Here is a 25,282-nt window from a genome sequence, read left to right on the forward strand (position 1 = left end):
CTCTCTGAAAACAATTACTCTCCTCCTTATTAGTGATTCCCATTCTTCTTCAGTATAGTAGCTTAAAAATTATAAAGCACAAATATTTCACTCCCTTCCTCTTTCAAAAGCTCTGACTGGTACATACAGCACATTCAGAATGCTATCGAGATTTGCAGAAAATGGGACCGGAAACACGGATTTCAGAACCAGATAGACTTGGATTTTAATCCTTACTCTGCCATCTACTAGTTACAAAGTTTTAGACAGGTTGTTTAGTCCTCCTCTTTGAGCAGTGAGTTATTTTATAATGTACTTTAAATTTTCAAAGTGCAGGCCAGGCATGGTACACATGCCTGTAATCCCAGCACCTGGGAGGCTGAGACAGGATTGCCATGGCTCAAGAGCAACTTAGGCTACACACTGAGCTCGAGGCCAGCTGGAATCATATAGCAAGACCCTATCTCAAAAACAAAAATTAGAAAAAAAAAATAATTTAAATGTGTATCAAGAATGACTTTAAAGAGTATAAAAAAAAATCTTAAGCATTCTGTCTGATGAATCTATATAAATATCCCTTCAGCCACTGACAGTGAAAATATAAAATATTTATAGATCTCAGTAGGCTCCCTTGTTCTCCTTATTCAACCGATATGTCTTACATGACTTCACTATTCTGAGCTTTTCCACCATGAATTAGTTCTTGATCATGCTGTATTTGGAACAATGTAATGCACATATAATATTTCTCTAAATACTGCTAAATGATATGCTAAGTTTATGTTGAACTTTTTAAGAAACTGACACACTTTCATTACCAGGTTTTAGGAGTTCTTTATTTGGGATTTGAGTTATCAGACACATGACTCATAAATATTTTAGATAATCTATGATTACTTGGCTTTTCATTCTTGTAATAGTGTGTATCAAAAAGCAATGTCTTGTTCTAATAGTGTTTGTAAACAGGATATCATGTCTGCATCTTGTACAACAAAGAACAACTAGGAAGGCAGTATGCAATGTGTTAATTATTGGAACTGTCCTACAAATTTGATTTGAAACTGTCTCATTGCTATTTATTGCTCAATAAAATTATGGGAGAAAAAAAGCAATGTCTTAATTTTTGTAAAATTCTATTTCTTTTTCTTTTATGCTTTTGGCAGATAGTTAAAGCTTGGCCTAACCTCTTATCACTTATATTTTTTTCTCCTTTTTTTTTTTATTTAAGTCTTACAACTTTAGGTTTTACATTAAGGACGGGGATCCTTCTCAAGCTAATTCTTATATGTGGTACAAAGTAGGTACTAAAGCTGAACATTTTTGCCTACATGTATCTAATCATTCCAGCACCATGATTTGAAAAGGCTATTTCTTTCTCCACTAAAAGCTGTTAGCCTTTTTGAAAAAAAAATCAGTTATACATGGCTGTATTTTAGACTCTATTCTGTCTCACTAATATATTTGGAAACTTTCTTACACTACACTATTTCCATTACTGCAGCCTTAGATCCTAAATTTAAATATTATAAATTCTCAAGTTGTGTTCTTTTTAAAATGTTCTTTACATTTATGTATGCATTTTAGAAACTTTTTAATTTCTAAAAAATCTTGCTGGCAATACTGGTAGGAATTAAATTGAATTGATAGGTTAATTCCTTTTAATTTCACTTGTAATTGTTTTTCAGTTTTGGGGGAATGGGGCCTTCAGATATTAGAAAGACTTGTCCATAAGTATTTATTGTGGGGCTTTTTGGTTTGTTATGTTACTGGGAATCGAACTCGGGACCTTGTATTTGCCAGGCAGGTGTTTGTGTCAGAGCTATATCCCTGGGTTTTAGGTATTATGTTTTAACACAAATAATATCTATTTTTAAAATCTCAATGAACATCTGATTTTTTGTTAGTAAGAAACAAAAATACAGTTGTTTTTGGCATGTTGATCTTGCATCCCACTACTTTAGTAAAATCAGTCCTAATAACTTTTATAACTTTTATGTAGATCATGTAAGATTTTTCCATGTTAATGCTATCTTTTTTTTTTTTTTTTTCTGGCGGAACCAGGGATTGAATTCAAACCCTTGTGCTTGCCAGGGAAGTGCTTATTCCACTGAGCCATCTCCCCAGCCCCAATGCTATCTTAAAATAGACAATTTTACTTCTTCCTTTCAAATCTGGATTTTTAAATATATTTTTCTTGCCTCACTGCCCCAGGTTGAACTTCTGAATAGGAGTGACAAGAATGAACTCACTGTCATTTTCCTGATTTTAGTGGGAGAGGACAGTGTTTTACGACCACGTATGATATTAAATAGGGGCTTTGAGAACATGCCCTTTGCTTGTCATACTTATCCCTTTTAGCCCTTATGTAACAGGATATTTCTTCTGAGCAAAGGAAGATAGATTTTATGTAATGCATTTTTGGCATTTATAATTTGTTTAGTCTATTAATACGGACTATGCAATGTTAATTTTTACACAAACCAAATGTGCATTCCTGGGCTAAATTCGTTATCTATTTTGCATATTATTGGACTCAATTTGCTGATTTTGCTCAGAATGTTTCACCCATGGTTGTGGTAGTCAGCTCTCAAGATGGGCCACAGTGAGCTCTGCCCTTCTGCTGTTATTTATGCCTCCAGCTGTCCCTTCTTGTATAGTACTTACCCACACCATATTGTAAAAGTGAGGCTATGTTACTTAGCTTATAAAAGATACCATGGCTTCTGTCTTGCTTGCCCTCTCTCCTGTTTGGGTCTCTTTTCCTGAAGAAAGCTTCAGGAAAGAAAGCTTCCATGTCATGAGTGGCCCTGTGGAGAGGGCCCCCTGGCAAAGGAATGGTAGTCTTGGCCGGCAGCCACAAGGCTGAGCTCAATTTCAGACTGTCCCTATCTGGCCTTTAGATGACTGTCCCTTGGCTGACAGCTTCACTACGTCACAAGGGAACCTGAGACAAAAACCCTCCAGCGAAGCACTCCTGGATTCCTACTCCTCAGAAGCTGTGTAAAAAAATAAATATGTAAGGCTATGCTGCAATAAAAAATATATACTTTTGAGTTACTTGGAAAGAGCTTGATTCATTTAAGTAGATATCATATTTAGGCTTTCTTAGGCTGGATAAGAAAATGTATGTGGCTTCTAATGAGATTCAGCAGGAAGTACACATCACCATCTATGAAGTACTTTTAATTTTTAAGAAAAACCCATCAATTTGACTAAGCTTGCAATGAAGTTTTCCTGCAAGTTTCAGGAAATATGGGAGGGAAGAAACATGAAAATAAAATCTAAAAATCTGAAAAATTATATTGGAAAAAATAACGTTTTTCTCAACAAATAAATGTCAAAAAGGAACAAGGAGAAACTGAGTACATTAAAGACACTGACAAGGGGGAGGGAGGGTGCAGGGGGATGGCTCAGTGGAATAAGCGCTTCCCTGGCAAGTGGCAAGCGGCAAGCGGCAAGCGGCAAGGACCTGAGTTCAATCCCTGGTTCCACCAAAAAAAAAAAAAAAAAAAAAAAAAAAAAACCACTGACAAGAACATTCCAGGGACATATTGTTCAAAGGAAATAGAATTTGATTCAAGTAAACCAGTATTATAAAGATATTACGAAGCATTTTGAGAAATCTGAACATTGGCTTGGATATTAGATGACCATAAAGAATTATCTTACTAAATTTTTCAAGTTACTATGGTGATTAGATACAGAGACAAATCTAAAATCTGTCCCTCAGATATACAATGAAATGTTACAGAATTGATTTTCAAGTAATTCAGTGGGGAATGGAAACTGGAAAATAGATGATTTATTAAATAAATGGATTAGCCAATGCTAGCAACTAAGTAGCTGTTATTATTCTAGTTTCTACTATTGTACATGTTTGAAAAAATGTTTAAGCATAAATATATTGGATCTCTCATTTCAGACTCAGGGTTAAGTTCTCAGCTTTGCTTATTAGGTATGTCTTAGTTGCTTTTATCATCACCAAAACAAAATACCTGAACCCAAGGTTAAAGGTGGAAAGACTTATTTATCTCACAGTTTGTAGATATTTCAGTCCATAATTGGCTGGCTCTAAGGCCAAGTGGCATGGCAAACAGGCAACAGTTCATTCTCAGCAACAAAAGATACAAAAAAAACCAACAGGAGATGTCTCTGTCCCTTATATTATATGCAGGCTACCCTCCCTAGGGCAGGTGTAGCACTCACACCCTTAATCCCATGGAGACTATGAAACAATCACAAACTCTAGAATCAGCAGCCTCCAAAAAGCCCACGCTCCATGACTGAATGAGGCTTTGAGGGACACCCAGACACAAATCATACTGGTATGTAATTTAGGCAATTCACTTAATTCTTAAGTCTCAGTTTCCTCATAGACTGAACAAAAAATTTCCCATTTCATAGGAAAGTACTAAGACCTCGATGAGACAATGTATGTAAAGTGCTTATACTGTACCTGGCCCATGGGTTAATGTCATAAGATCCTGGCCATACTAATGTCCTAATACTGTTTATAATCATGAAATTCAGTCTCTATCAAATTTCAGATCTTTAAGTATATAAATTTAAAATATTTTAAACTTGAAAATCAAATCATTGGGGGGCCTGCCCCTTAGCTCAATTCTTTAAGTGGCTGCTTCAACAAAGCAATCAGGCTCAGGTTGCTGTGCCCTTCTGCTTTTTGGGGCCGGGGAGATGGCTCATGGAGTAAGAGCTTCCCTGGGAAGCACAAGGACCTGATTCACTCCCCGGTTCCAAAAAAAAAAATCAAATCATTTTAACATCCATATTTCTTATGTATTTTACTGTGTCAAAGACATATAGTATGAATTGTACACATCATTTAGTGAATGAAAAAAATCCTTGCCCATCTGAAGAAATTCTGAGGAGAAACATTCCAGGGAAGTAGAATCACTTAGATAGAAATAAAAGGAGTCAATGTAGAAAGAATGAATTGTGAAAATAGTTTTTTTATTCTTTGCTATCCATCTTTGTCCAGAATCTTGACAATACTACATCTATATATACATTATTTATGTCACCACTGACTCCCAGAGCTTTTTAGCAAGACAGACTTCAGTTTTAATAAGACATTATATATTAAACTTATACATCAGAGGACATGAAGTAGGCCTTTTGCAGAAAGGCTGTATTTCACAGGATCCTACCTTGAATTTGTACAGTATATTTCATTCATTCATTCATTCATTTGTTCATTCATTCATTGCTCTGAGTCATAATTATTATATTTTGTATGCAGAGTTTTTTTAAGTGCTTAATGTTAGAGAAAGTTGCAAGTAAAGACTGCATTTTCTCATACCACAAAGATGCAGGATGAACACTCCACTCTTGGAAGATCTACTTGTGTTAATTTCCTGCCTTAATTTCCCCACAGCCAATTTACCTCCAAGTTCCTTCACAGCTGCACCTAAGACGTTGTGAACACTTTGTTTATTGTTCAAGTCCTGCTAAAACTATCATAAAATTAAAAATGCATCACCCAAATATTTGTGAAAGACAATGCCACCATCACCTAAACATACTATTTTACTTTCTACTCTTCATTCACCCTAAAATTGGTAATATTTTTAAACCAAGTTAACTTTCCCTTCTGTTCTGCAGCACTCTGACCTCTACATCAGGCAATGAATCTGAGGATGAAATTTAGAAACAGCTCTATTCAGGGTAATTCTCACAGGCCTGTATTTGTACAGTAGAATCATCCATGGAATGCCCATTTCCCAGTCCATTCCATCCTACCCTTGGCTCTTCTTCAAGTGAAATGTTACTCACTCTATCCTTCTTCCCTTATCTAATCTTCTTAGCCAGACTGAACTCCTTTTTCCTTCTCATCCTCTCCTGTTGATTCCTGTCTATACATCCAAGTCAATGATTCACACTCCTAGCTGCCCTTTGCAGTCATCTAAGGCCTGTTTTAAATTAGATGCCCACACCTTCCAGCAGACATGGAATCATAAACTCTGGGATAGAATTAAAAAAAAAAAAAAAACTTGTAGTTTATCTGGAAACCATTCTTCTAGCAGCTATAATACTCCTGATCTGTTCTTGAGAGTTCTATCTATTGCAGCAGTGTGACCATCCTTGGAGTCTGAGAAATACAGCTTACATGAGACATATCTGTTTTGTAACTTATGGTCTTTTCCTGGCCCCTGAACTTTTAATTAGCTTCTTTGGATTGTCTTCTATTGATGGTCTGTACACTACGATGTGTATCAGAACCACCATTAAGGACTGGTAAACCCCAAATTTCCCATCTCCAAAAGTGTAATACAGAAATCCTAAGCACTTGCCTTTTTAGCAAGTCTCCTGCTGAAGGTAACACACCTGATCAGGACCCAGCACTAGAGGCACTTAGGACTGTGACAGTTTGTGTAATTGCCTATCTCTGGAGAACCCTAATACAATGGAGTTCTTAAGAAACTCAGCCAGCAACCACCTTTGTGATTTAATGAGCTTAATTCTACCTTTCCATTGTATCATGAATTAAGTTCACCTCTCCCTAGAATGCAAATTTTTTTTTAATTTTTATATGTGTGTGTGTGTGTGTGTGTGTGTGTGTGTGGCCAACTCAGCCCACCAGGGGGCGGGGCTGGCTGGCATGTGGTGCTGTGGGATTGAACCACGGTCCCTGTGCTTTGCTAAGCTTGTTCTAAGTAGGTACTTTAGACCACTGAGCCATCTCACCAGCCCATGTTTTTTGTTTTGTTTTGATGCATTTCATACAGGGTCTACAGGGTCTCACTACATAGATTGTACTTGGACTCATAGATCAGCCTCATAATGACCCTCCTGTTTTCAGGCTCCCAAGGATTAGGATTACAGGCACAAGCCACTATGCCCAGTGTCAATCAACATCTCAGCACACCCTGGGGGCTGAGCTGGCACAGCACACCAGGGACTGAATCCCAGAAACGGTGCTCTGCCTAAGCAGGCACTTTAGTCTACTGAGCTATGTGGCCGGCCCTTAGTATTCAAACTTTGTAAGGAGTAGACTCTGCTATACTTTTTGACAGTGCTGGACCTCTTACAGGTTCAGTGACTCATTCATTTGTCACTTCCCAATGTATTTTCCTAAGAAGGCCCATGAAGTGCAAAAACATGTCTCAGCCAACAGAAAAACAAAGATTCCTAAGCAAACTGCTCAGCACTCCAGAGGCTGAGAGGGATCGACTCATAATTTAGTCACTCTCCTAAATTATGCATGATTTCTTTGCCTTTTTACCTGGATTTCTGCTAACTACAATGATGAACCATCAAAAAGAGTAACTTAAGGCTAGAAGTAATATGACTAAAAATCTAAAAAATTTCTGGGAGTGGGAGCAGTGACTGAAAATGAAGTCTTTTTCCCATCTTCCAGAAGTCACAGAACACATTCATTGGTTTACATCTTGTGTCCATCAGTAACATTACTAATACACCATGGATGTGATTTCACCAGAGTTGACTGAACTCTGATTATAGATTTTACACTATTGACAAATGATCCTAGTTCACATTTTATAAACATTTAATCTAACTATGCATTTTTAAAATTAGGACATTTTGACAAGGTGTCTGTGTGTGTAATTTCATGCCACAAGGGCTCTGAGATTCTTTGCCCTTAATTATCTGACACTGCCTGGCCACTGCTCCTCTCCAGTACAAACACTACCACAATCCTCTGTGTATTAATCAGCTCTCCCATTGTTGGATAATATACCTGACACACAGAACTTAAATGATAAGTTTATTCATCTCTGACTCTAAGACAAACATCATGGCAAAATGGTTTGGGGAAGAAAAGCTGCTTAGTTCACAGTGGCCAGGAGGCAGAACAGGGGAACAGTGCTAAGAGGAAAAGGTCTGGGACGAGATGTAGTCCCCAAGTTCAGGACTCCATGACCCACATGGACACAGTCACAGATGTGCTTTACTGCTCTCCTGGGCAGTTCTAAAGTCAATCAAGTGGACAATCCAGTTTACATCAGGCTTCCATTTCTCCCTTTCTCTCAGTTTACTGGCATATTAAAGGCAGAGAAGAAATACCAGATGGAGTTTCAAATAAATAAATAAATAATCATACATTCAAGAGCTAAACACTCAGAGTTCTGTCCTCTAGATCCATTTGGAGGTCATTGTAAATGAGAACTCAAATTTCACAAAACTTTTCTTTGAAGACTAATAGCTATAATAGCAAAACTGCACTATTACTGAAACAAATTTATCAGAAAATACGCTAGATACACTATGCCATAGATTAAAAAAAAATCTCAGTATCATATGTTGTTCTTTAAAGTGATCCTTAAAGACTCATGCATAACATCCCATCTTGTGACAATTTATTAGTGGAAAATAATTAATCTCTAGATTTTTTATACTTTGTTCAATATATAAATATTGTGTAAAATTCAGTTTTCGTTTGCATTACTAGCGATTAAACTCAAAGCTTTCATATTGAGCTATATCTCTAGCCCTTTTCTCTGTTTCTGTTTTATTTTGTTCTTAAATTATGAGAGAGAGGATCTTACTAATTTGCTAAATTGCCCAGCTGGGCTCAAACTTATCATCTTCTCCCAGAGTATGCATAATCCAGAGTACTGGGATCAGAGGCATGTGTCACCATGCCTAACTCAAAAATGCACTGATAAAGTTCAATATTTTCATGCAAACAGCATTTCAAATACAGAGAACCCTAATAATCAGTGATAACTCACATTTAAAGGTGACCTTTACCTTTGTTAATCCTCTAGCTGCAAAAAGGAAAACAAAACAAAACAAAACACAGAAATAGTAGTGATTATTTACTGAGGAAATCCAGAAATTTGCCTAAGTAAAATACTTGGGCAAAACTGAAATGAATTATTTAAAACAAGAGCTTTGCAACTGTGACATTTGACATGCTGGGTTTGATACTTCTTTATTGTAGGATTTTAGCAACATCCTACACATCAGAATTGATACCTTCCGTCCCAGCTGTAGCCGTCCTAAGTGTCACCAGACATTACCATGTGCCCCTTAGAGAGAAATCATCTTCAGTTGAGATCTAATATAAAGTAAGAGAAAAAGACACCAAATTGGATGTTCATTGAAAAAAGCTCTGACTCTGCAACCCACCAGAAGCATCAGCTTGTTCTCATTGCTTATCTCAAAGTTTCCTCCAAGTTTCACATTTTCCCAATGCAATAATTTCCTCAAAGTGCAAATAACACTCCAGAGACAAGAAAGTAAGTTTATTTTACCATTCAATTATTTTCTTTAAAAAGTTTAATGCTTGACAAAATAAAACAAACTTTTAGTACCATAAAAACCTTCTGACATATACAATGACATATTATTACTATGTACAATTTCAAAAACAAAAGCTTCCAGTCAAAGTAAAGTGATATTGAACATCCTGGCTATACTTGATCTATGAGAAATTTCCTAGATGGCAAATGTTTTCCTTGACTAGGAAATAAATCAGATAAATTGAAAAATATAAATAAGATCTTCAATGAATTGAGAATCATAAAAATGCTATCTAAAGTTCAGTCATCTGGATCTTGGGAAGTTTGTCATAGTTCTAAGAGTTCAACGAGCAAAATGAAACCTTGTGAAGGTTCCAACTTCAGTCTTCCAGGACGTATCTTGTAGGTTCACAGTTGGGCTGTTAAAAACAAAAAGCTATCCCCTGTTGTGGCAGAACTTGGCACATGACTCATATGCCATTTTTCACCAGCTCATGGACTCCATTCTCATCAATGATTAAAGGTGCATGAAATTCTTTATCTGCCACGTAACTTTCTAGCCCCTAAATGGAGGATTAACATAAAACACAGTTACAATATTATTTGGTGCAATCCTAGACTTAGTAGTAAAGACTTGAACCATGATTCAAGTTGGTTGGTTATGAAGAATTTAAAAGTTGAAAATATATTTTATATACTTTTAAAATTAGACTCAATGACTGATTTATAAAAGCATGAAACAACAAAGAAAGTTATTCTGATCATAATGTGTGTGTTTGTGTGAGGGAGGGGGTGCTGGTGCTGGGGAATGAACGGAACCCAGGACTATAAGATGCTAAACTAAGATTGTAATATGATTTCTAGACTCAAGATATTCATCTTTACCATGACCACTGCTCAATAAAACTAACTTTTAATAAGCAAGAAGGCTATCTCTGACAGGGTACAGTATGCACACCTGTAATCCCTTCACTCAGGAAGCGTGAGGCAGCACTGTTCCAAGTTGAAGGTGAGCCTGGGCTACACAGTGAGAATCTGTTTGTTTGTTTAAAAAGACAACCTCTGATGCTAGAACTAATAGAGACATGATCTCCAGAAAAAAATATTACATAGCCTGAACAATAGGGAACCCTCAACTCCTCAAGTTTAAAAGTGTCACTACTAAGCACATGAACAAAACAGATACCATGAAAGGAAAGTTATATTACATTAAAAAATTATCCAGGGGCCAGGGAGATCGCTCAGTGGAATAAGCGCTTCCTTGACAAGCGCAAGGGTCTGAGTTCAATCCCTGGTTCCGCAAAAAAAAAAAGTATCCAAAAAAAATTATCCAAAAGTAAGACTCATTGCAGATTTTTAAAACTTAGTGTATTAAAATAAGGCTCATTATTTTTAAAGCCTAATACATTTCAATGAATAACTGAAATGATCTAAACATATAGGCTCTTATAAATGACAAATTAGAGGACAGATGCAAAAACATGACCAGAATTCAGAACACATTAAACTTCTTTGTGCACTCCAGGAAGAATGCCTTAGGGCAGAATTGTTAAAAGGGACTGCATCTTTTCTAAAGGCAACTGTACTTAAACATAAAACAATACACAAATCCTACATTTAAAAAAAGAACTATCTTACTTTTAACTGGCAAATAACTATACATATTTATGGAGTACAGTGTACTATTACAATGCAGGTACACAATGTGGAATGGTTAAATCAGGCTAAATCAATAGATCCCTCCTCAAACATTTACCATTTCTTTGTAGTGAGAACTTTTAAAACTCACTATCTTTGAGCTATTTAGAAACACACAAGGCTTTAAAGAAGAAACAGAGAAAAGAGCAAAGTGAACTTACTTCTCCAGCATAAGAGATAAGAGGAGAGATTTCACACTGGATTGGTACATCATTGGCATCCTTCAAGCTGAAGAAAAAGTCCAAATACATGTTAAAGATTTTGCTTCCCCTGCTACAGGCCAGAGTGAAAATATAAACAGCAGCCATCCTGAGAAGCTTGCAGATGACAGAGTTTTCCTAAACATGGAATGGCTCCTAGCTGAGCACAACTACACGCCCCGAGGATGGATTTAGTATGAAATTCTTATTCTCAAAAAGACACAATGGAGATGTGCCAATCACTGACTGCTCCTTATAGTATTTCACAAATACTTACACGTTATCCCCTTGAACATAGAGTATCGCATTTTCACATAAACTGACATGGGGCAACTGAGTGTGTATTATGCTGACCCACAGCAGGTGTCCTGAATCCTCTGTACTTTATTTTTCTCTTCACTACGATCTTCGAAGTCAGGCACTAATGCTGACAAACAATCCAGAGCAGCACTGTCCAATACAGGAGCCCATAGCAATAGATGGCTACTGAACATTTTAAAAATTAACTGAAAATTAAAAAATTAATTTCTCACTCACAATGATCAGATTTCAAGAGCTCAGCAGCCGTGAGAGGCCGGTGACTACCAAAGTGGACCGCACAGGGGCTCGTTTCCTTCACTGCAGGAAGTCCCAGGAGCCAGCTCTGTTCTGAATGTCAGTTAAATTACTTTCCAGAACAGTGTCTTTTTTGGTATAATCCTAATCTCCTAGATTGGCTGAATTATACACTTACTATGTTTCAAAGTACTTCTGTTACCCAAAGTCTCTAAAAAGGGTAAAAGCAAAATGCATCCAATCAAACACAAAGCCAAAACGACTGTTCGCTTAATTCTAGGAAACAATCTAATATTCATATCCATTTGCAATTCTCAATTTTTATGTTATCTAACATAAAAGTTGACAAATGTGTTTTCAATACATTTCATCATGAGACTGCTGCAGTACTTGCTGTTTCAGCAATCTTAGCAATAAGGATACATCACACATAAAAATCCAGTCTCTTGTAGCCTCGAGCTATAGCTCTTCCTTTCCCAAGTACAAAATCTGAAACTTTGGTGAATTAATAAAATCAGCCAGTTTCTAAGGCTAATCACAGGCCTGTCGTTCTCCAAGTGGAGATGCTGAGCAGCATTCACAGTGTTGCACATGTCCTGCTCCAACTCAACCCTGCTACTTCCCACTAGAACCAGGCCAATGTCATTCTCAACACTGGTCTCTCAGACTACAACAATCATATGCATCTTCCATGATTTAGATCAGATCCCAACCCCTCTTGAGAATAATTATTCCCATTCATTTGTTCATATAAACCTAAATTATACAACCTGCTAAGGCCACACCACCTCAATTAAGTACCATTTATATCACATAATACATAATCACATATTGCCTGACAAAGTAGCTTAATTTTTATAGAACTGCATCTTAAATGCTCAGCAGCCTATAAATCTATTTTTCTTATGTAAGATAGTTTAAGCACCTATGGGCAGGCCTACCAACACTCGTGGACTGAATGAATCAATGAACTGCGAAGGAAGACGACTGATGGCCTAATGTTGACAAAAGCAGCAGAGATTGGGGATGTAGCTTCTCAGATATGTGCCAGATTCTACCACAAGATGTCTGTATCAGACCTCTAGAGCAGCTCAGGCTAATAAGGCAAATGGGAAAAATGAGGGGTCATTCCACTGAGAAGATGTACACAGCACAGTGCCACCTAAAACCCTGAGGAGGTCAGGGTACCAAGATCAGAATGTGGCTCTGAGCCAGGGAGCACACAGATAGCTGGTCTGAATAGATAACCTCTCTTCTAGGAGCACAGTGATTCCTCAGGCAAGCATCCTTTCAGAAGTAAATACTGCTCAAGAGCTTTAACATGAAAAAGAAAAACATGTGGCCTTATTTCCATTCTTTCACAATGTTTCCAAATTGTTTCTTATCTCTTGTACACAGGATATTTCCTTCCATCTCACTTTTAAATAATCTCTTCCAATTCTCTAAAGGGATCCTTTGGGAATGAAGACTTTAGCAGGAACCATTTCTAAATTTATGATGTCATTTGGAGCCAAAATCAATGTAACTATTCTACAAATGGCTAACATTTAAGTAAGTGGCAGGTGGGTGAGGACTAAATAAAACCACCCAAACAAGAATGAAATAATAGGGGCTGGCCAAATAGTTCAGCAGATTAACGTGCCTGCAAGCAGATGCAGAGGCCAGGGGTTCAATGCTCGGGCCTGCCATGCCAGCCCCAGGGCACACTGAGACTGCAACTGAGACTGGGCATGGTGTCACATGCCTGTAATCCCAGCTCTTTGGAGGCTGTAAACAGGAGAATCACTATGAGTCCCATCTAGTACTGAGACCCTGAACACCCTGTAGACCCTTCCCTAAAATACAAAAAAAAAAAAAAAAAAAAAAAATGAAATAATGTTTAAAGCTTTTTGTATCTTAACCAAGATACCTGGACATTATTTTCAGCTGTAAATTTTAAAAATTTCACTTTTAAATTGAAAGGCTTAAGTTAAAGCATTGGTTCAATAATATGGAAACTCAGGGTCAAAGTTATACTTTCTAACCCACAATAGCAGCTCGCTCCTACAAATTAAAAATGATGTGAGACAGAAAATGACAAAGGGATTTGCATGCCTGTACCCATGATAAGAGTCACTTATGCCTCCTAAAGAAAACTGGCCAGGTCTTGGAGCCCAATCTCTCTTCTCTACTCCAGGATACTCGCTCTCACTGGGACTACTCATGAATTCTGAGTTGGTGTCGTCTAGACAGACACCTGCCACCAAGTGAAGGGGGCAAATATGAGCAGCAGGACACAGCAAAGTGTGTGGACAAAACTGTCACCAGGGCTGCTCTCTTTCTGAGACAACCTCCACGTCCAGATCCTTTGCCCTGACACATTTCCCTTTACTCTAAAAACTTAAGTTCAAACTAAACCTAGTAACTCTGAAAACACAGCGAGAATGCCATGCTATCTCTGTAGCCATATAAGATGGCTTTTAAAAGCTATCATGCCTAGGTAAGGGAGCATAATACTACTTCTGGCTAAAAGGACCTGCTGTGAAGATCAAAAAAAAAGGGGGGCGAGGAGGGGGGAAGCAGGGACATCCTGGCTAGTGTGAGGTTGTGAATTTGATTTCTGGTACAAAAAAAAAAAAAGACTAAAAAAAATGCTTTAGAAGCAAGATAAAGTTGCTATACTGAAAGCATATACTCCATCTGGTAAAAACCATTTTGAGGCTGTAACTTTTAGCCAGACGTGATGGCACATGCCTGTATTTTCAGAACCACAAGTTGAAGCCCAACCCTGGGCAACTTAGTGACTTACATCTTAAAATAAACAAACAAACAAAAAGCAATAGCTGATCACATAACTTAATGCAAAGGCTTTGAACTTAATCCCCAACACCAAAAGAGGGGCAATAAGGAAAAAAAGAATTAAAGGTTACTTTTATCTAGTTATGCTAAAAAGGTTGAGATCCCATTTGTTCTCTCCATCCTGTAACGCCCCTGGAGCCTACATAACACCTGTAAATCTATCACTATGGGCTTAAATATCCATGGACCAGGCTCTTAGAAAAGCATGCTCCCCACTTCAGGCATGCACTGAGATTCTGAGTTAGCAGCATCCAGATAGAGAACTGCCACCAAGGAAGCAGTGCGACCCCACCAAAGCTTCAATCATCCTCCCTCCAGACCCCCACAAGGCAGAGCTCTAAACTATAATGCAGTTAGTATGGAGGGAAGCACAGCCCCACCACCATGCACTGCAGGCAGGCTGGTATATTTACTTGTGATTGACATCAGCTGTGGTGGCCTCTGACTTTCCATTTGTAGCACTGCTATGTAGGAATAAACAAGCATTAATGGGAACAGAAACAAATCAAACAAACAATGGAGTTGCAAAACATAGTTGAACAAATGGCATGTATTTATGGAAAAATCATAAATTTGGCAGAGGGGACCTAAAGGGACTAAAAAAAAAAACAAAACAAAGCCATTCAATGGTCAAGGATGAAGCATGAGAACAACATGACATGCCACAGAGCAAGCTTGCTGACAATCAGAGCCTGTAAATGGCCTGGGCCAGGACAGGAGAAGGTAACACTGCTCCTTCTTGTAATAAGTTACGGAAGAGTGAGATCCCATGCTCAACTTGCTAACTTGCACTGAGGCTTTCTAGAACTCTTGTGCATACAGCCAGGTGTTTCTCCCTTTAACAATGTAAATTAAATGGCTTTTTACCTAACTATAGAAATACCAAATAATTCAGAAAGGAAAAGTCTAGATGCCAATAAAGGTTTAATCATAAAATACAAGATTTAGCTTAAAAGTGCTATATCTTAAACTTAACTGGTTGAAAATATCTTTTCATGTTAGATAATCCTAAAATGTTTCTGAAATTTGAGTATCAATGAATGCAACTGGCATCCACTTCCCTTCCCAGCATCTTCCCTTATGTGTGCTGAGAAAGGCTTCCTATCTTAGGCAGCTTGTAGGTGGTGAGGCTTTGGGTGAGCTTCACAGCCAACACCTGTAGTGAGGCCACACATACATAACCAGCATCACCAATCCTCTGGGCCAGAGGGGTATGCCCTGTGGTAGAGTGTGTTGCTGGTGGGTTTTAACCATACAAAACACCAAAACAGATTATCTTCTGACCTAGTAGGTGGGATTTCATTGACACGGTAGGAATGTTTCCAAAAAAACCAAGAAATTTACAAGTGACTTCTCTGCAAGAGAAAGTGAAGTTTACTGTTCTTTATGATGGGCAAAGTGTTGCTCTTTCACATCTGGAACTGTCCACACAGAAATATCCTGCTTTTTAAAAATAGATCTAGACATACACCAGAAAGAGAGGATGAATTCCAAAAGGAAATCCAAGAAAGTATTCACACCGATGAGAAAAGATACGGACTTACCGGGGAATTGCTGGAAGGCGAGAACCATTTTCATCTATGAAGTGGCCCCCAGCATTGAGCACCCAGCAATGGTGAAGGGACATCAAAGCATGCCTTGCAGTTGTAGGGTTGTCCTTCCCATTCTGACTGTCTGCATTCTTTAGCGGGGAAAACTCATCCTCCCGTAATACTTCATATACCACAAACTTCCTAGAGTGAAACCATACAGAGACCTTTTTCTTATGAAATAAAATTACATACACAGCTCCTAACCTTCTTTACACAGCTAAGCCTTTGATGTTCCGTGATAGGCTTCCTGAATCCTGATACTCATCTCTGGACTAAACAAAGTTAGAAATATCTTTTCCACTACAAAATGACAAAACAGTTTATCCTCAACTAGAAAATACTTCATCTTAGATCAGAAAGATCAACAATCTTAATGCCCAAAAATCACATTGCCATATGTTGGGGGGTGGGCGGGAGAGAAAAGAGAACGCTTTATATATGTATATGGGGAGCCTGATCATATACAGCTAATTTGTTCTCTCCATTTTCATAGTGGTGAAATTCTGAGACATGAGATATATACTTGAAACGCATACTCCTTGAAACGGTTACTCATGGGTCAGCCCTATATCCTAAACACAAGATGGGTCAATTGTTTGCCTTATCCTTTCTGTAGGCTTTTACCCAAGGATAAATGACTTTTTAACAACTTTGCAGCACAGCCAGATAATGAACCTGTTGGTAAAAAGAACACGGCACTAACAGGCACCACAGACCGCACTCCTGGAGTGGCAGTGCACACTGGAAAATGATAATGAATGGAGACTCTGCACTCACAATCAAACGTTATCTGAGACATAGGCTGTCACATGTTTCCTGAGGAGTTTCCTGCCTAAGAAAGTAAGGAGCAACATTTCAAGACATATGTTGCTATTCCAAACATACTTTGCAAACTGGAAGATGTCAAAAACAAATTTTTCCATCTTTATTCCGTTTGGCTTGTCTGGCTTAATTAACTCTCCCCGGGAATCCATATATGGAATCTTCTTTTGAGCCACATGGTGCTGCAGCTGAGGTTCATAAACACTAAGGAGGAAAAAAGGCGTAATCACTTTCCAGATTTAAAATTCCAGAAACTCAACTGACACTTAGGAAATGCATGATCAACTAGCACGAAGACTTCCAAAATGAAGAGCACTTTCACACTTTAGCTCATATTTAAATATAAGTGAATACATTACCTACTTATTTCCTTGATTTATCATTTATTAAATGATTTCTACATTTAAAACTGAACGCACACAAACATACACACCCAGAATTTATGCCAATATCTCCCTTATGAATTCCATGTCTTTTTAAAATTACTCACAGCCCTAAATTTCCCAACTGAGAGCTCTTTGAGTGCAGTACAGGAAAGTAATGAAAGTTACTATGAGCTAGGTGTGGTGAGGCACGCCTGCTATCCCAGCTGCTGGGAGGGTGAGGCCAAACGACCCCAAGTTCAAGGCCAGATGGGGCAACTTAATGAGATACTGTCTTACAATTAAGATTTTTTTTTTTAAGTGCTAAGGGTGTGGCTCAGTGGCAGAGCACTTGCCTAACACCTGTGTGACCCTTGGTTCAATTAAAAAAAAGTTGGTTTAACTAAAATGAAAGTTGTCACGGTGAACTCATAATAGGTATAGGCAGCAAAGTAAAATGAAAAATATTTTTAAATTAGAGTTATCAAGTAAAGCTTAGCCCAATTTGATCATTCCATGATGCATACCTGTATAAAAACAACAATGTACCCCATAAACATATACAGCTATTAGTCAGTTTAAAAATTAACTCTCAATAGCTTTTAAAAGTATGTAATCTTTAATGTCTAAGAGCTATCCAGTGACTTTATAATGAAAATGTCCTTCATTTCAAAGTTTGATTGGCTAAACAGCTATTTATACTTTGTGTTACTACCATGGTAATTTTCATGCAAGTCTAAAGTCCTTTTTCTTTATTCCTTAATGCATTAGATTCTAAATGCCACTCTGGGAATTAGAACTGATTCACACAGCTGAATTAGAATTGTGTGGGCAGCTTTTTAAAAATATGCATGCTCCGGATCTACCTCCAGAAATTCTTACTCAGTTGGTATAGGATAAACACCTATTTTTAAAATGCTCTCACTGATAGGACAGTTTTATTTCTTATCTTTAGCTTCCATAAAACCCAAAAACAGAAAACTAGGAGGGTAAGAAGAAAAGAGAAATGCTTTGGACTCTAGTGAATGCCTAGGGGAAGAGTTACTACTAATTTTCACCCTGTATCTTGCTAAAAAATCACATGAGACAAATTTACATTTGATAAGAACAATTCTATGGACTTGGGACTTCTTGGACTTGGGGTGGCTACCCATCTCTTTAGAGGAAAAGCTTCTTTTTTCTTTTTTTTTTTTTTTTTTTTGGTACTAGGGATTGAACTCAGGACCCTGTGCTTGCCAGGAAAGCACTTATCCTACTGAGCTATCTCCTCAGCACTAGGAATAGCTTCTAATTAAAACAATAAAAATGTTAAAAGCCCCCATTTTGTCCATACTTGACAACATCTCTCAGAAATGGTACAGTGAAGAAATGATTAGCAATGTTGCCCGCGTTGAACAACAGTCGTCCATCAGAGATTCGTTTCTGAGCTGTTGCCAGGGAAATCTCACTGTATTCTACCACCTGGTACACTCCGTCCACTCGGCAAACCACTCCAACTGGTTCTGTAGGGTTTGTCTTCTCTACCACCTGCCCGCAAAAGAGATGCAAAGGGAAAAAAATAACTGAACGCTCCTTTGGAGATCTGCCATTTGTCAAAGACCGTATGTACAATTTTGTTTACATTGTCTTTAAGGAATTAACCTAGAAGTATCTTGAACTTGAGATAATCAACTATATTCTTTAACAGACGACTTTCTAACTGAATATGAAGTATATCAGCTCCTTCCTACGTACCACTTAACCAAACCAGGGTAGAAATACAAAGATGCCAATATAGCTGACAGAAAAAACACACGAGACTAAGAATAATTAAACGAGAAGTCTGTATCTCCTAAATATCTTATTTTGCTATTATTTCTCCTCAACCACATTTACTTTGAGAATAAAAGACATTTCTCTAGGATTCACAAGACCACAGACCTCAGTAAGCAATTTTGCCTCTTATTTTATATTGCCTAGATCATTACTGCATTTGAAAATAATATTTCTTTAATTTTTCATTCATGAATAAAGTGCTGTACTTGATTTACAAGGACCTGGATGGGGGCAAGGATTCTTAAAGCAGGCAGGTTCCTGGACATCTACTCCCACTTTAATCCGAAAAGACCTTCCTATATTAACCTATTTTGCAAACCAGATTTTGTTTGAGAAAACTCCATACCAGTGACTTGATTGATAATTTATAATACCTCTCGGCTAAGTGAGGAACTGAGAGAAGAGTGTATATCAAAATCAGAAGAAAAAGGAAAAGAATATTAAACTTTTACAGGCGATTCTGATATGCTACCACCCTAATCCCAACATCACTGACCCAAGTTAATTATTTAGAAAAAATTACAAAAGCATTTTAAGCCAAACACCAACATAAAGTCAAAGCTCAGATGAGATGAACAGCCAACATAAGACTCAAACAATAATGAACATCTGAAGCCACTGTTCTGTTTGTACTGTCCAATTAACAATTCTGCATGCTTCAGAATATTTTCAAAAAATCTATCCCCAATTTAAAAAGTGTATCTTAAATTACTTAAAAATTAAAAAACTAAAATAAAAAGTGTATCTTAAGTTTACATGAAATTGTGTCAATAAATTTAAAATTTTCTTCAGCAACTGATTTCTGAAAATAAACACCAGGCCCTGTCTCGCAGACAAGCAAAGCCACTACTGAAAATTTCATTTACACTATGACTGCAGGCATACGTGCAGAGGCCTGAGCCCAGAGAAGTGGGGCTACTGGATATGTAGGCTCCTGTGCAGCTGCACTGTTTACCTCCCTGAAAAGCACATAGCACTTGATAAAAACAAACTTTTAACAAAGGAAGTGGATTAAACTGAAAGGAAACCTATAGCAAATTATTTAAATAAATCATGAATCTATCAACCTATCACCGCCTCTTAATTCATATATTGTACAGTGGGTATTTTCCCAGGCAGGGAATTTTGAAACACATTCCTCTTTGTCTCATTTTAAAAAATTGAACACAAGGTTTCTTTTACAAGCATCTCTACATAACCTCTCCCAACTAGCACTAGAAAATAAAAATAAGCACATTCAGACTTTACATTTCCCAAGTGTTAATCTAAGGGTGAGGTTTACTTCTATGACAACTATTCACCTCCAAGTATTATAAAAGTCTGTTACAGAAGACAATATTTGGAAACTGTATAAGCCATAAGTCATTTATATTATTCTGAAAGATATGCAGTACAAAATTAAGAGGGTAGCTCAATATTCCATAAATGAAATTCTGAAAAGGATTCAAAATAACAATATTAATGAAAGTGCTTTACAAAATTTTCTCCATTAACAATGGTTCCTATCTTATTAGCTTTATACTTATGTGAACTATCTGATTCTTCAAGTCATTTCTCAAGGTTCTCACTCCACTACATACTTACTGTACTTATGACAGACGCCTATTAAAGTAGCACAAAATATCCTACTACCATACAATCAATGCCTACCTAAGTAAGCTGTTTTAAATCTATCTATATTTTAACACTTTGTCTTATTTAAATGATTTCTAACATTTGTAAATTTCTAACATGTCAGTCTACTCATATTTTGTTTTTTCTATGAATATGTCTCCAATGATACTACATTAAATTCCACACAAAGAACTAGGGAGTGAGTCAAGAAGGAAGATCCTGTCTGTACCCTAAAGGGCACAAAGGCAATAGAGAAGAATGACAACACTTGCATATCTATGTGATTAGTGCACTGACCAAAGTTAAAAATTAGCACACTTGAGACCGGGCATGGTGGCTCACACCTGTAATCCCAGCTCTTGGGAGGCTATAAACAGGTGTATCACTATGAGTCCAATCTTGTAGTGAAACCCTAAACACCCTGTGGACCCTTCCCTAAAAAATAAAAAATAAAAAAATAAAAAAAAGTTAGCACACTACTTCACAGTAAATGTATAGCTAGTCCAAAGAGTGCAGCTTTGTAATGTAACAAAATAGGCTAATTGGTGGGAAACAGAATTCTAATACTGGCTCTGCTAATGTGATGCAGGGCCTTGATCCTGTGACTTATAAAGTATGGGGACTCAGAGACATCATTTCTGACATCAAACAAGTTGACTACATCTTCTTTGAGCCCTTTCCACGCTCACCATTCTCTAGTCATACAGTCTTTATAAACTGATTACGAAGCTTATAGCAGAGAAACATTAATTTTCTATTTTAAAAAGAGAGATACCAAGTGGAACATATCAGAAATACAGTATTTTATTTTGGGGGGCTTGTTTAACTTTCATAGCAATTTATGACCCAATATACTATATTTTACTACAGGTTAGTACCAATCTAAAATAATTATACCCTATACATACTCCAGATTAGACAGGTATCTTAAATATATGAAACCAATTCTTTATTTTCAGAATCACAAGGTCTTACTAGACCTATTAAAGTTTTCAAAGCTCATAATGATAACCTTAAGATTTCAACTCTAGATATAATTTTGTTAGATTTGTAGATTAATTTTGAGAGAAATGACATATTATAATTTACTTTTTTTTTTTTTTTGCCAAGCCAGGGGTTGAACTCAGGCCCATTCAACTGAGCTATCTCCCCAGCCGCAACATATTGTAATTTAAAAAATCTTCAACCAAGAACACGATATGTCTCTCCTGACAGGTCTTCTTTTTAAATCTAGATATTTAATTTTGTGTGTAGTTTGTTTTCATCAGAAGTTTTCTGCTTTTGGCAGAATTGTCTTCCTATCACATCAAAATAAGAAACTTGGGGCTGGGGAGATGGCTCAGTGGAATAAGGCTTCCCTAGCAAACACAAGGGCCTGAGTTCAATCCCCGGTTCCACCAAAAAAAAAAAAGAAGAAGAAATTCTTCTAACATCTTTATAACTTCATTATTATATTTAACTTTGCATTCCATTTGAAAGTGATTTTGGTATGAACTTTCTTTAATGATATACAAGTAGTAATAAAAAGTATGAAAATATAAAATAAAATATCCAAACAAAATATTCAGAGAATAACAATCATTAATATACTTTCTGGTCTTACTTCCTGAACGGCTGCCATCATGGTGTGGAAGATGAAGTTCCACAAGCAGAAGCTACTGAAGCAGATGGATTTCCTAAACTGGGAAGTTACCACAACCTCCACGAAATGCGTGTGCTAGGGCACTACCGGCTGCAGCGGTGGTGGCCCAAGGACTACACGAAGTACAACCAGCTGAGCCGCTGGAGGGTGCGCGAAGTGGCGCGGCGCCTGCACGACCTGCCCCAGCACGACCCTTCCGCATGCAGCCTCTGCTGCGCCGCTGAACAAGCTCTATGCGTTGGGCCCGGTGCCCACCCGCGGAGCTCTGCGATTTCGTCCGCCGCCGCCTGCCCACTGTTCTCAAGCTGCGCATGGCGCAGCATCTCCAGGCTGCTGTGGCCTTTGTGGAGCAAGGCCATGTGCGCTTGGGCCCAGATGTTGTGACAGACCCCGCCTTCCTTGTTACATGCAGCATGGAGGACTTTGTCACCTGGGTCGACTCTTCTAAAAAATCAAGCGATGTGTGCTGGAGTATAATGAGGAGCGCGATGACTTTGATCCGGATGCCCAGTAAGGTCTCGCTGTCACCCCAGATGTCTCATCAGGTTGGGGAACAGGCCTGACGCTGGCACTCTGAGAGTGTTTTTGTTTTTTTTGTTGTTGTTGTTCAGGCCCGCAAGCACTTACTCTACTGAGCTATCTCCCCATAGACAGGTGTGTCATCCAGTTGAGGATTTTCGAGAACTTGGCTCCTCAACTGCAGGTCACAGGGCGAGGTGGGGAGAGTCGCTCCTGTCCTCCCAGAACTGAGTACTAGTAACTAAATGATGGTGCCTTTAGACAGTGGGAAGCCGTTTTGTGCTACTCTAGAGATTGTCAGCTTCTGGTAGCAAGACGTTTTGGTGTAAAAGCAAGAATGTTACTCTTATTTCCATTATTGTGTTGTAGCAGGACCGATTTCTTCAATTTATTTAACTCAAAGACTTGGCTTCTGATCATGAGTAACCTGTGATCAATGGAAAGTTTGAGCCCATTTCCATTCCAGTGGGTGAGAGTTTGGTGTTAAAGGGTTCTGCGATTTAAAGAAAAACGCATTTAAAGGAAACCTTTTCAGATACCAATAAATGGCCCATCTGCTCTGTAAATGCAAAAAAAAAAAAAAGGAAAAGAAAAGAAAAGAAATACTTCTGGATCATGATCTTAAAGGAATGGCCAAAATGCTATTCAGAATACAAGTCATACGCAAAAAAGATTTATAAAGAAGAAACCAAATAAAATCACAAAACTTTTTGCACGATTTCTTTAATAAGGGAAATTCTCTGGGTAAAACAAAGCAAAATAGGAGATAAATAAATAGAAAGTAGGGAGAGGTTCAAACAACTTTTCAAATTATTCTGCTGTTTCACAAAACATTTTAAGACAAAGGCAAATTTGTTTCATTCTTATTACATTTCCTTTGTTCACTGGCATAAGCTTGCACACAGAGACTATGCTATTTTTGGTGATTTATCTCATTCATATCCACAACTACATTGAAATGCATTTTTTTTTCTTTTTTTATGTATTTAGTACAGGGTCTACAGGGTCTCACTACACAGATCAGACTCAGTGATCCTCCTGTTTTCAACCTCCTAAGTGCTGGGATTACAGGCGCACACCACCAAGCCCACACTTACTCTAGGTTTCAGCATGCCCCAGGGGCAGGGCCAGCACTACATGCTGGGGATCAAATCTCGGTCCCTCTGTTTTTTCATTTTAAAATTAACTATATATACTTCTGGGATATGTACACATTGTATAATGATTAAGTTATATGAATTTCCATCTCAACATTTAAAAAACTTTGATTAACATGTAACTGTACATATCTATAAGGTACAGTATATTTCATGTTTAAATGTGTGATCAAGTTAGGGTAATTTTCTATTTCCTTATTATTTTATATTCATTCCAGTTAGAATGGCTTATATTAAAAAAACAAATGCTTGTGAGAAGGGAATTCCTAGACACTGCTGATGGAAACGTAAATTTGTACAGGCACTAAAAGCAGCAGAGAAGTTTCTCAAACAACCAAAAATAGATTTAACAGATGATCCAGCAATCCAACTACCAGGCATTTTTCCAAAGAAAATGAAGTCAGTGTAAGAACGAGGTATCTGTGCCACCATGTTGACTGCTGTGCTATTCATGATAACTAAGTTATGGAACTAACGTAGATGTCTATCCACAGATGAATGGGTAAAGAAAACACATATATACAACAGACTATTCAAACATAAAAAATTATATTCTTTTTTATTTATCTATTTATTTATTTATTTATCTTTTGCGGTACCAGGGATTGAACTCAGGACCCTGCACTTGCCAGGCAAACGCTTATTCTACTGCGCTAGCTCCCCAGCCCATCCCATGCAACTGAAAAAGGTTGAAAAGGACAATGTCGAGAGCAGGCACCACACAGCACTCCACAGCTGCATCCACATTATCAGTATGCCAGTGCTCATCCCAGCAGTATTAATTTCCTTAAACATCCTTATCCTCAATCACGAAGTTCTATTTTATTCGTAAGAATATCATGATACTGTGTCAAATCCCTAAATGAAGTCAAAATTTGCTATTCCTATCATCTTGCTCTTACCTCTCGAATAACTGTCATTGAAAAAAAGTATAGGTTAACCAACTGAACACTACTTGTTTTTAATAAATTTATCCCAAGTCTAATAATAATCATTTACTCCCCCACATATTTTAAACTCTCACTGTGGCTGACAAATATAGAAAATTACTCCTAGAGTCAAGTGCTGCCAACTAAAGAAAAGAAAAAGGATGTGGGACAAGTTACTTTAGACAGATGAATGGTTCTACAAGATTCAAATCACTCTAACAAGCTAGGTTTCAACCCGGAATGTTTACACTGACAGAGAAATATCATTTAAAGATTCACTATGATAAAGAAGTATTACCTTCGCTCCACAGTCTGCTCCTTTCTGAATGCAAA

General features: G+C 37.6%; 1 protein-coding gene and 1 pseudogene across 1 annotated transcript in view; one reads left to right on the top strand and one right to left on the bottom strand.

Moving 5' to 3' along the window:
* Positions 1 to 9,188: 9,188 nt before the first annotated feature.
* The window catches only part of Uap1 (UDP-N-acetylglucosamine pyrophosphorylase 1), a 22,377-nt gene continuing 6,283 nt past the window's right edge, over positions 9,189 to 25,282 (bottom strand). Inside the window, exons 4-10 of the mRNA XM_012516613.2 lie at positions 25,248 to 25,282; positions 18,607 to 18,800; positions 16,975 to 17,115; positions 16,042 to 16,230; positions 14,911 to 14,961; positions 11,066 to 11,132; positions 9,189 to 9,769 (exon numbers count right to left, since the gene is read on the bottom strand). Of these exons, the coding sequence (XP_012372067.1) occupies positions 9,677 to 9,769; positions 11,066 to 11,132; positions 14,911 to 14,961; positions 16,042 to 16,230; positions 16,975 to 17,115; positions 18,607 to 18,800; positions 25,248 to 25,282 (770 nt within the window). The 3' untranslated portion in view covers positions 9,189 to 9,676. The remainder of the gene's footprint in view (positions 9,770 to 11,065; positions 11,133 to 14,910; positions 14,962 to 16,041; positions 16,231 to 16,974; positions 17,116 to 18,606; positions 18,801 to 25,247) is intronic.
* LOC105743318 lies at positions 22,325 to 22,858 on the top strand (annotated as a pseudogene).

Source organism: Octodon degus, unplaced genomic scaffold (genome assembly GCF_000260255.1).
Source record: "Octodon degus isolate 3935 unplaced genomic scaffold, OctDeg1.0 scaffold00116, whole genome shotgun sequence".
Taxonomy (NCBI): domain Eukaryota; kingdom Metazoa; phylum Chordata; class Mammalia; order Rodentia; family Octodontidae; genus Octodon; species Octodon degus.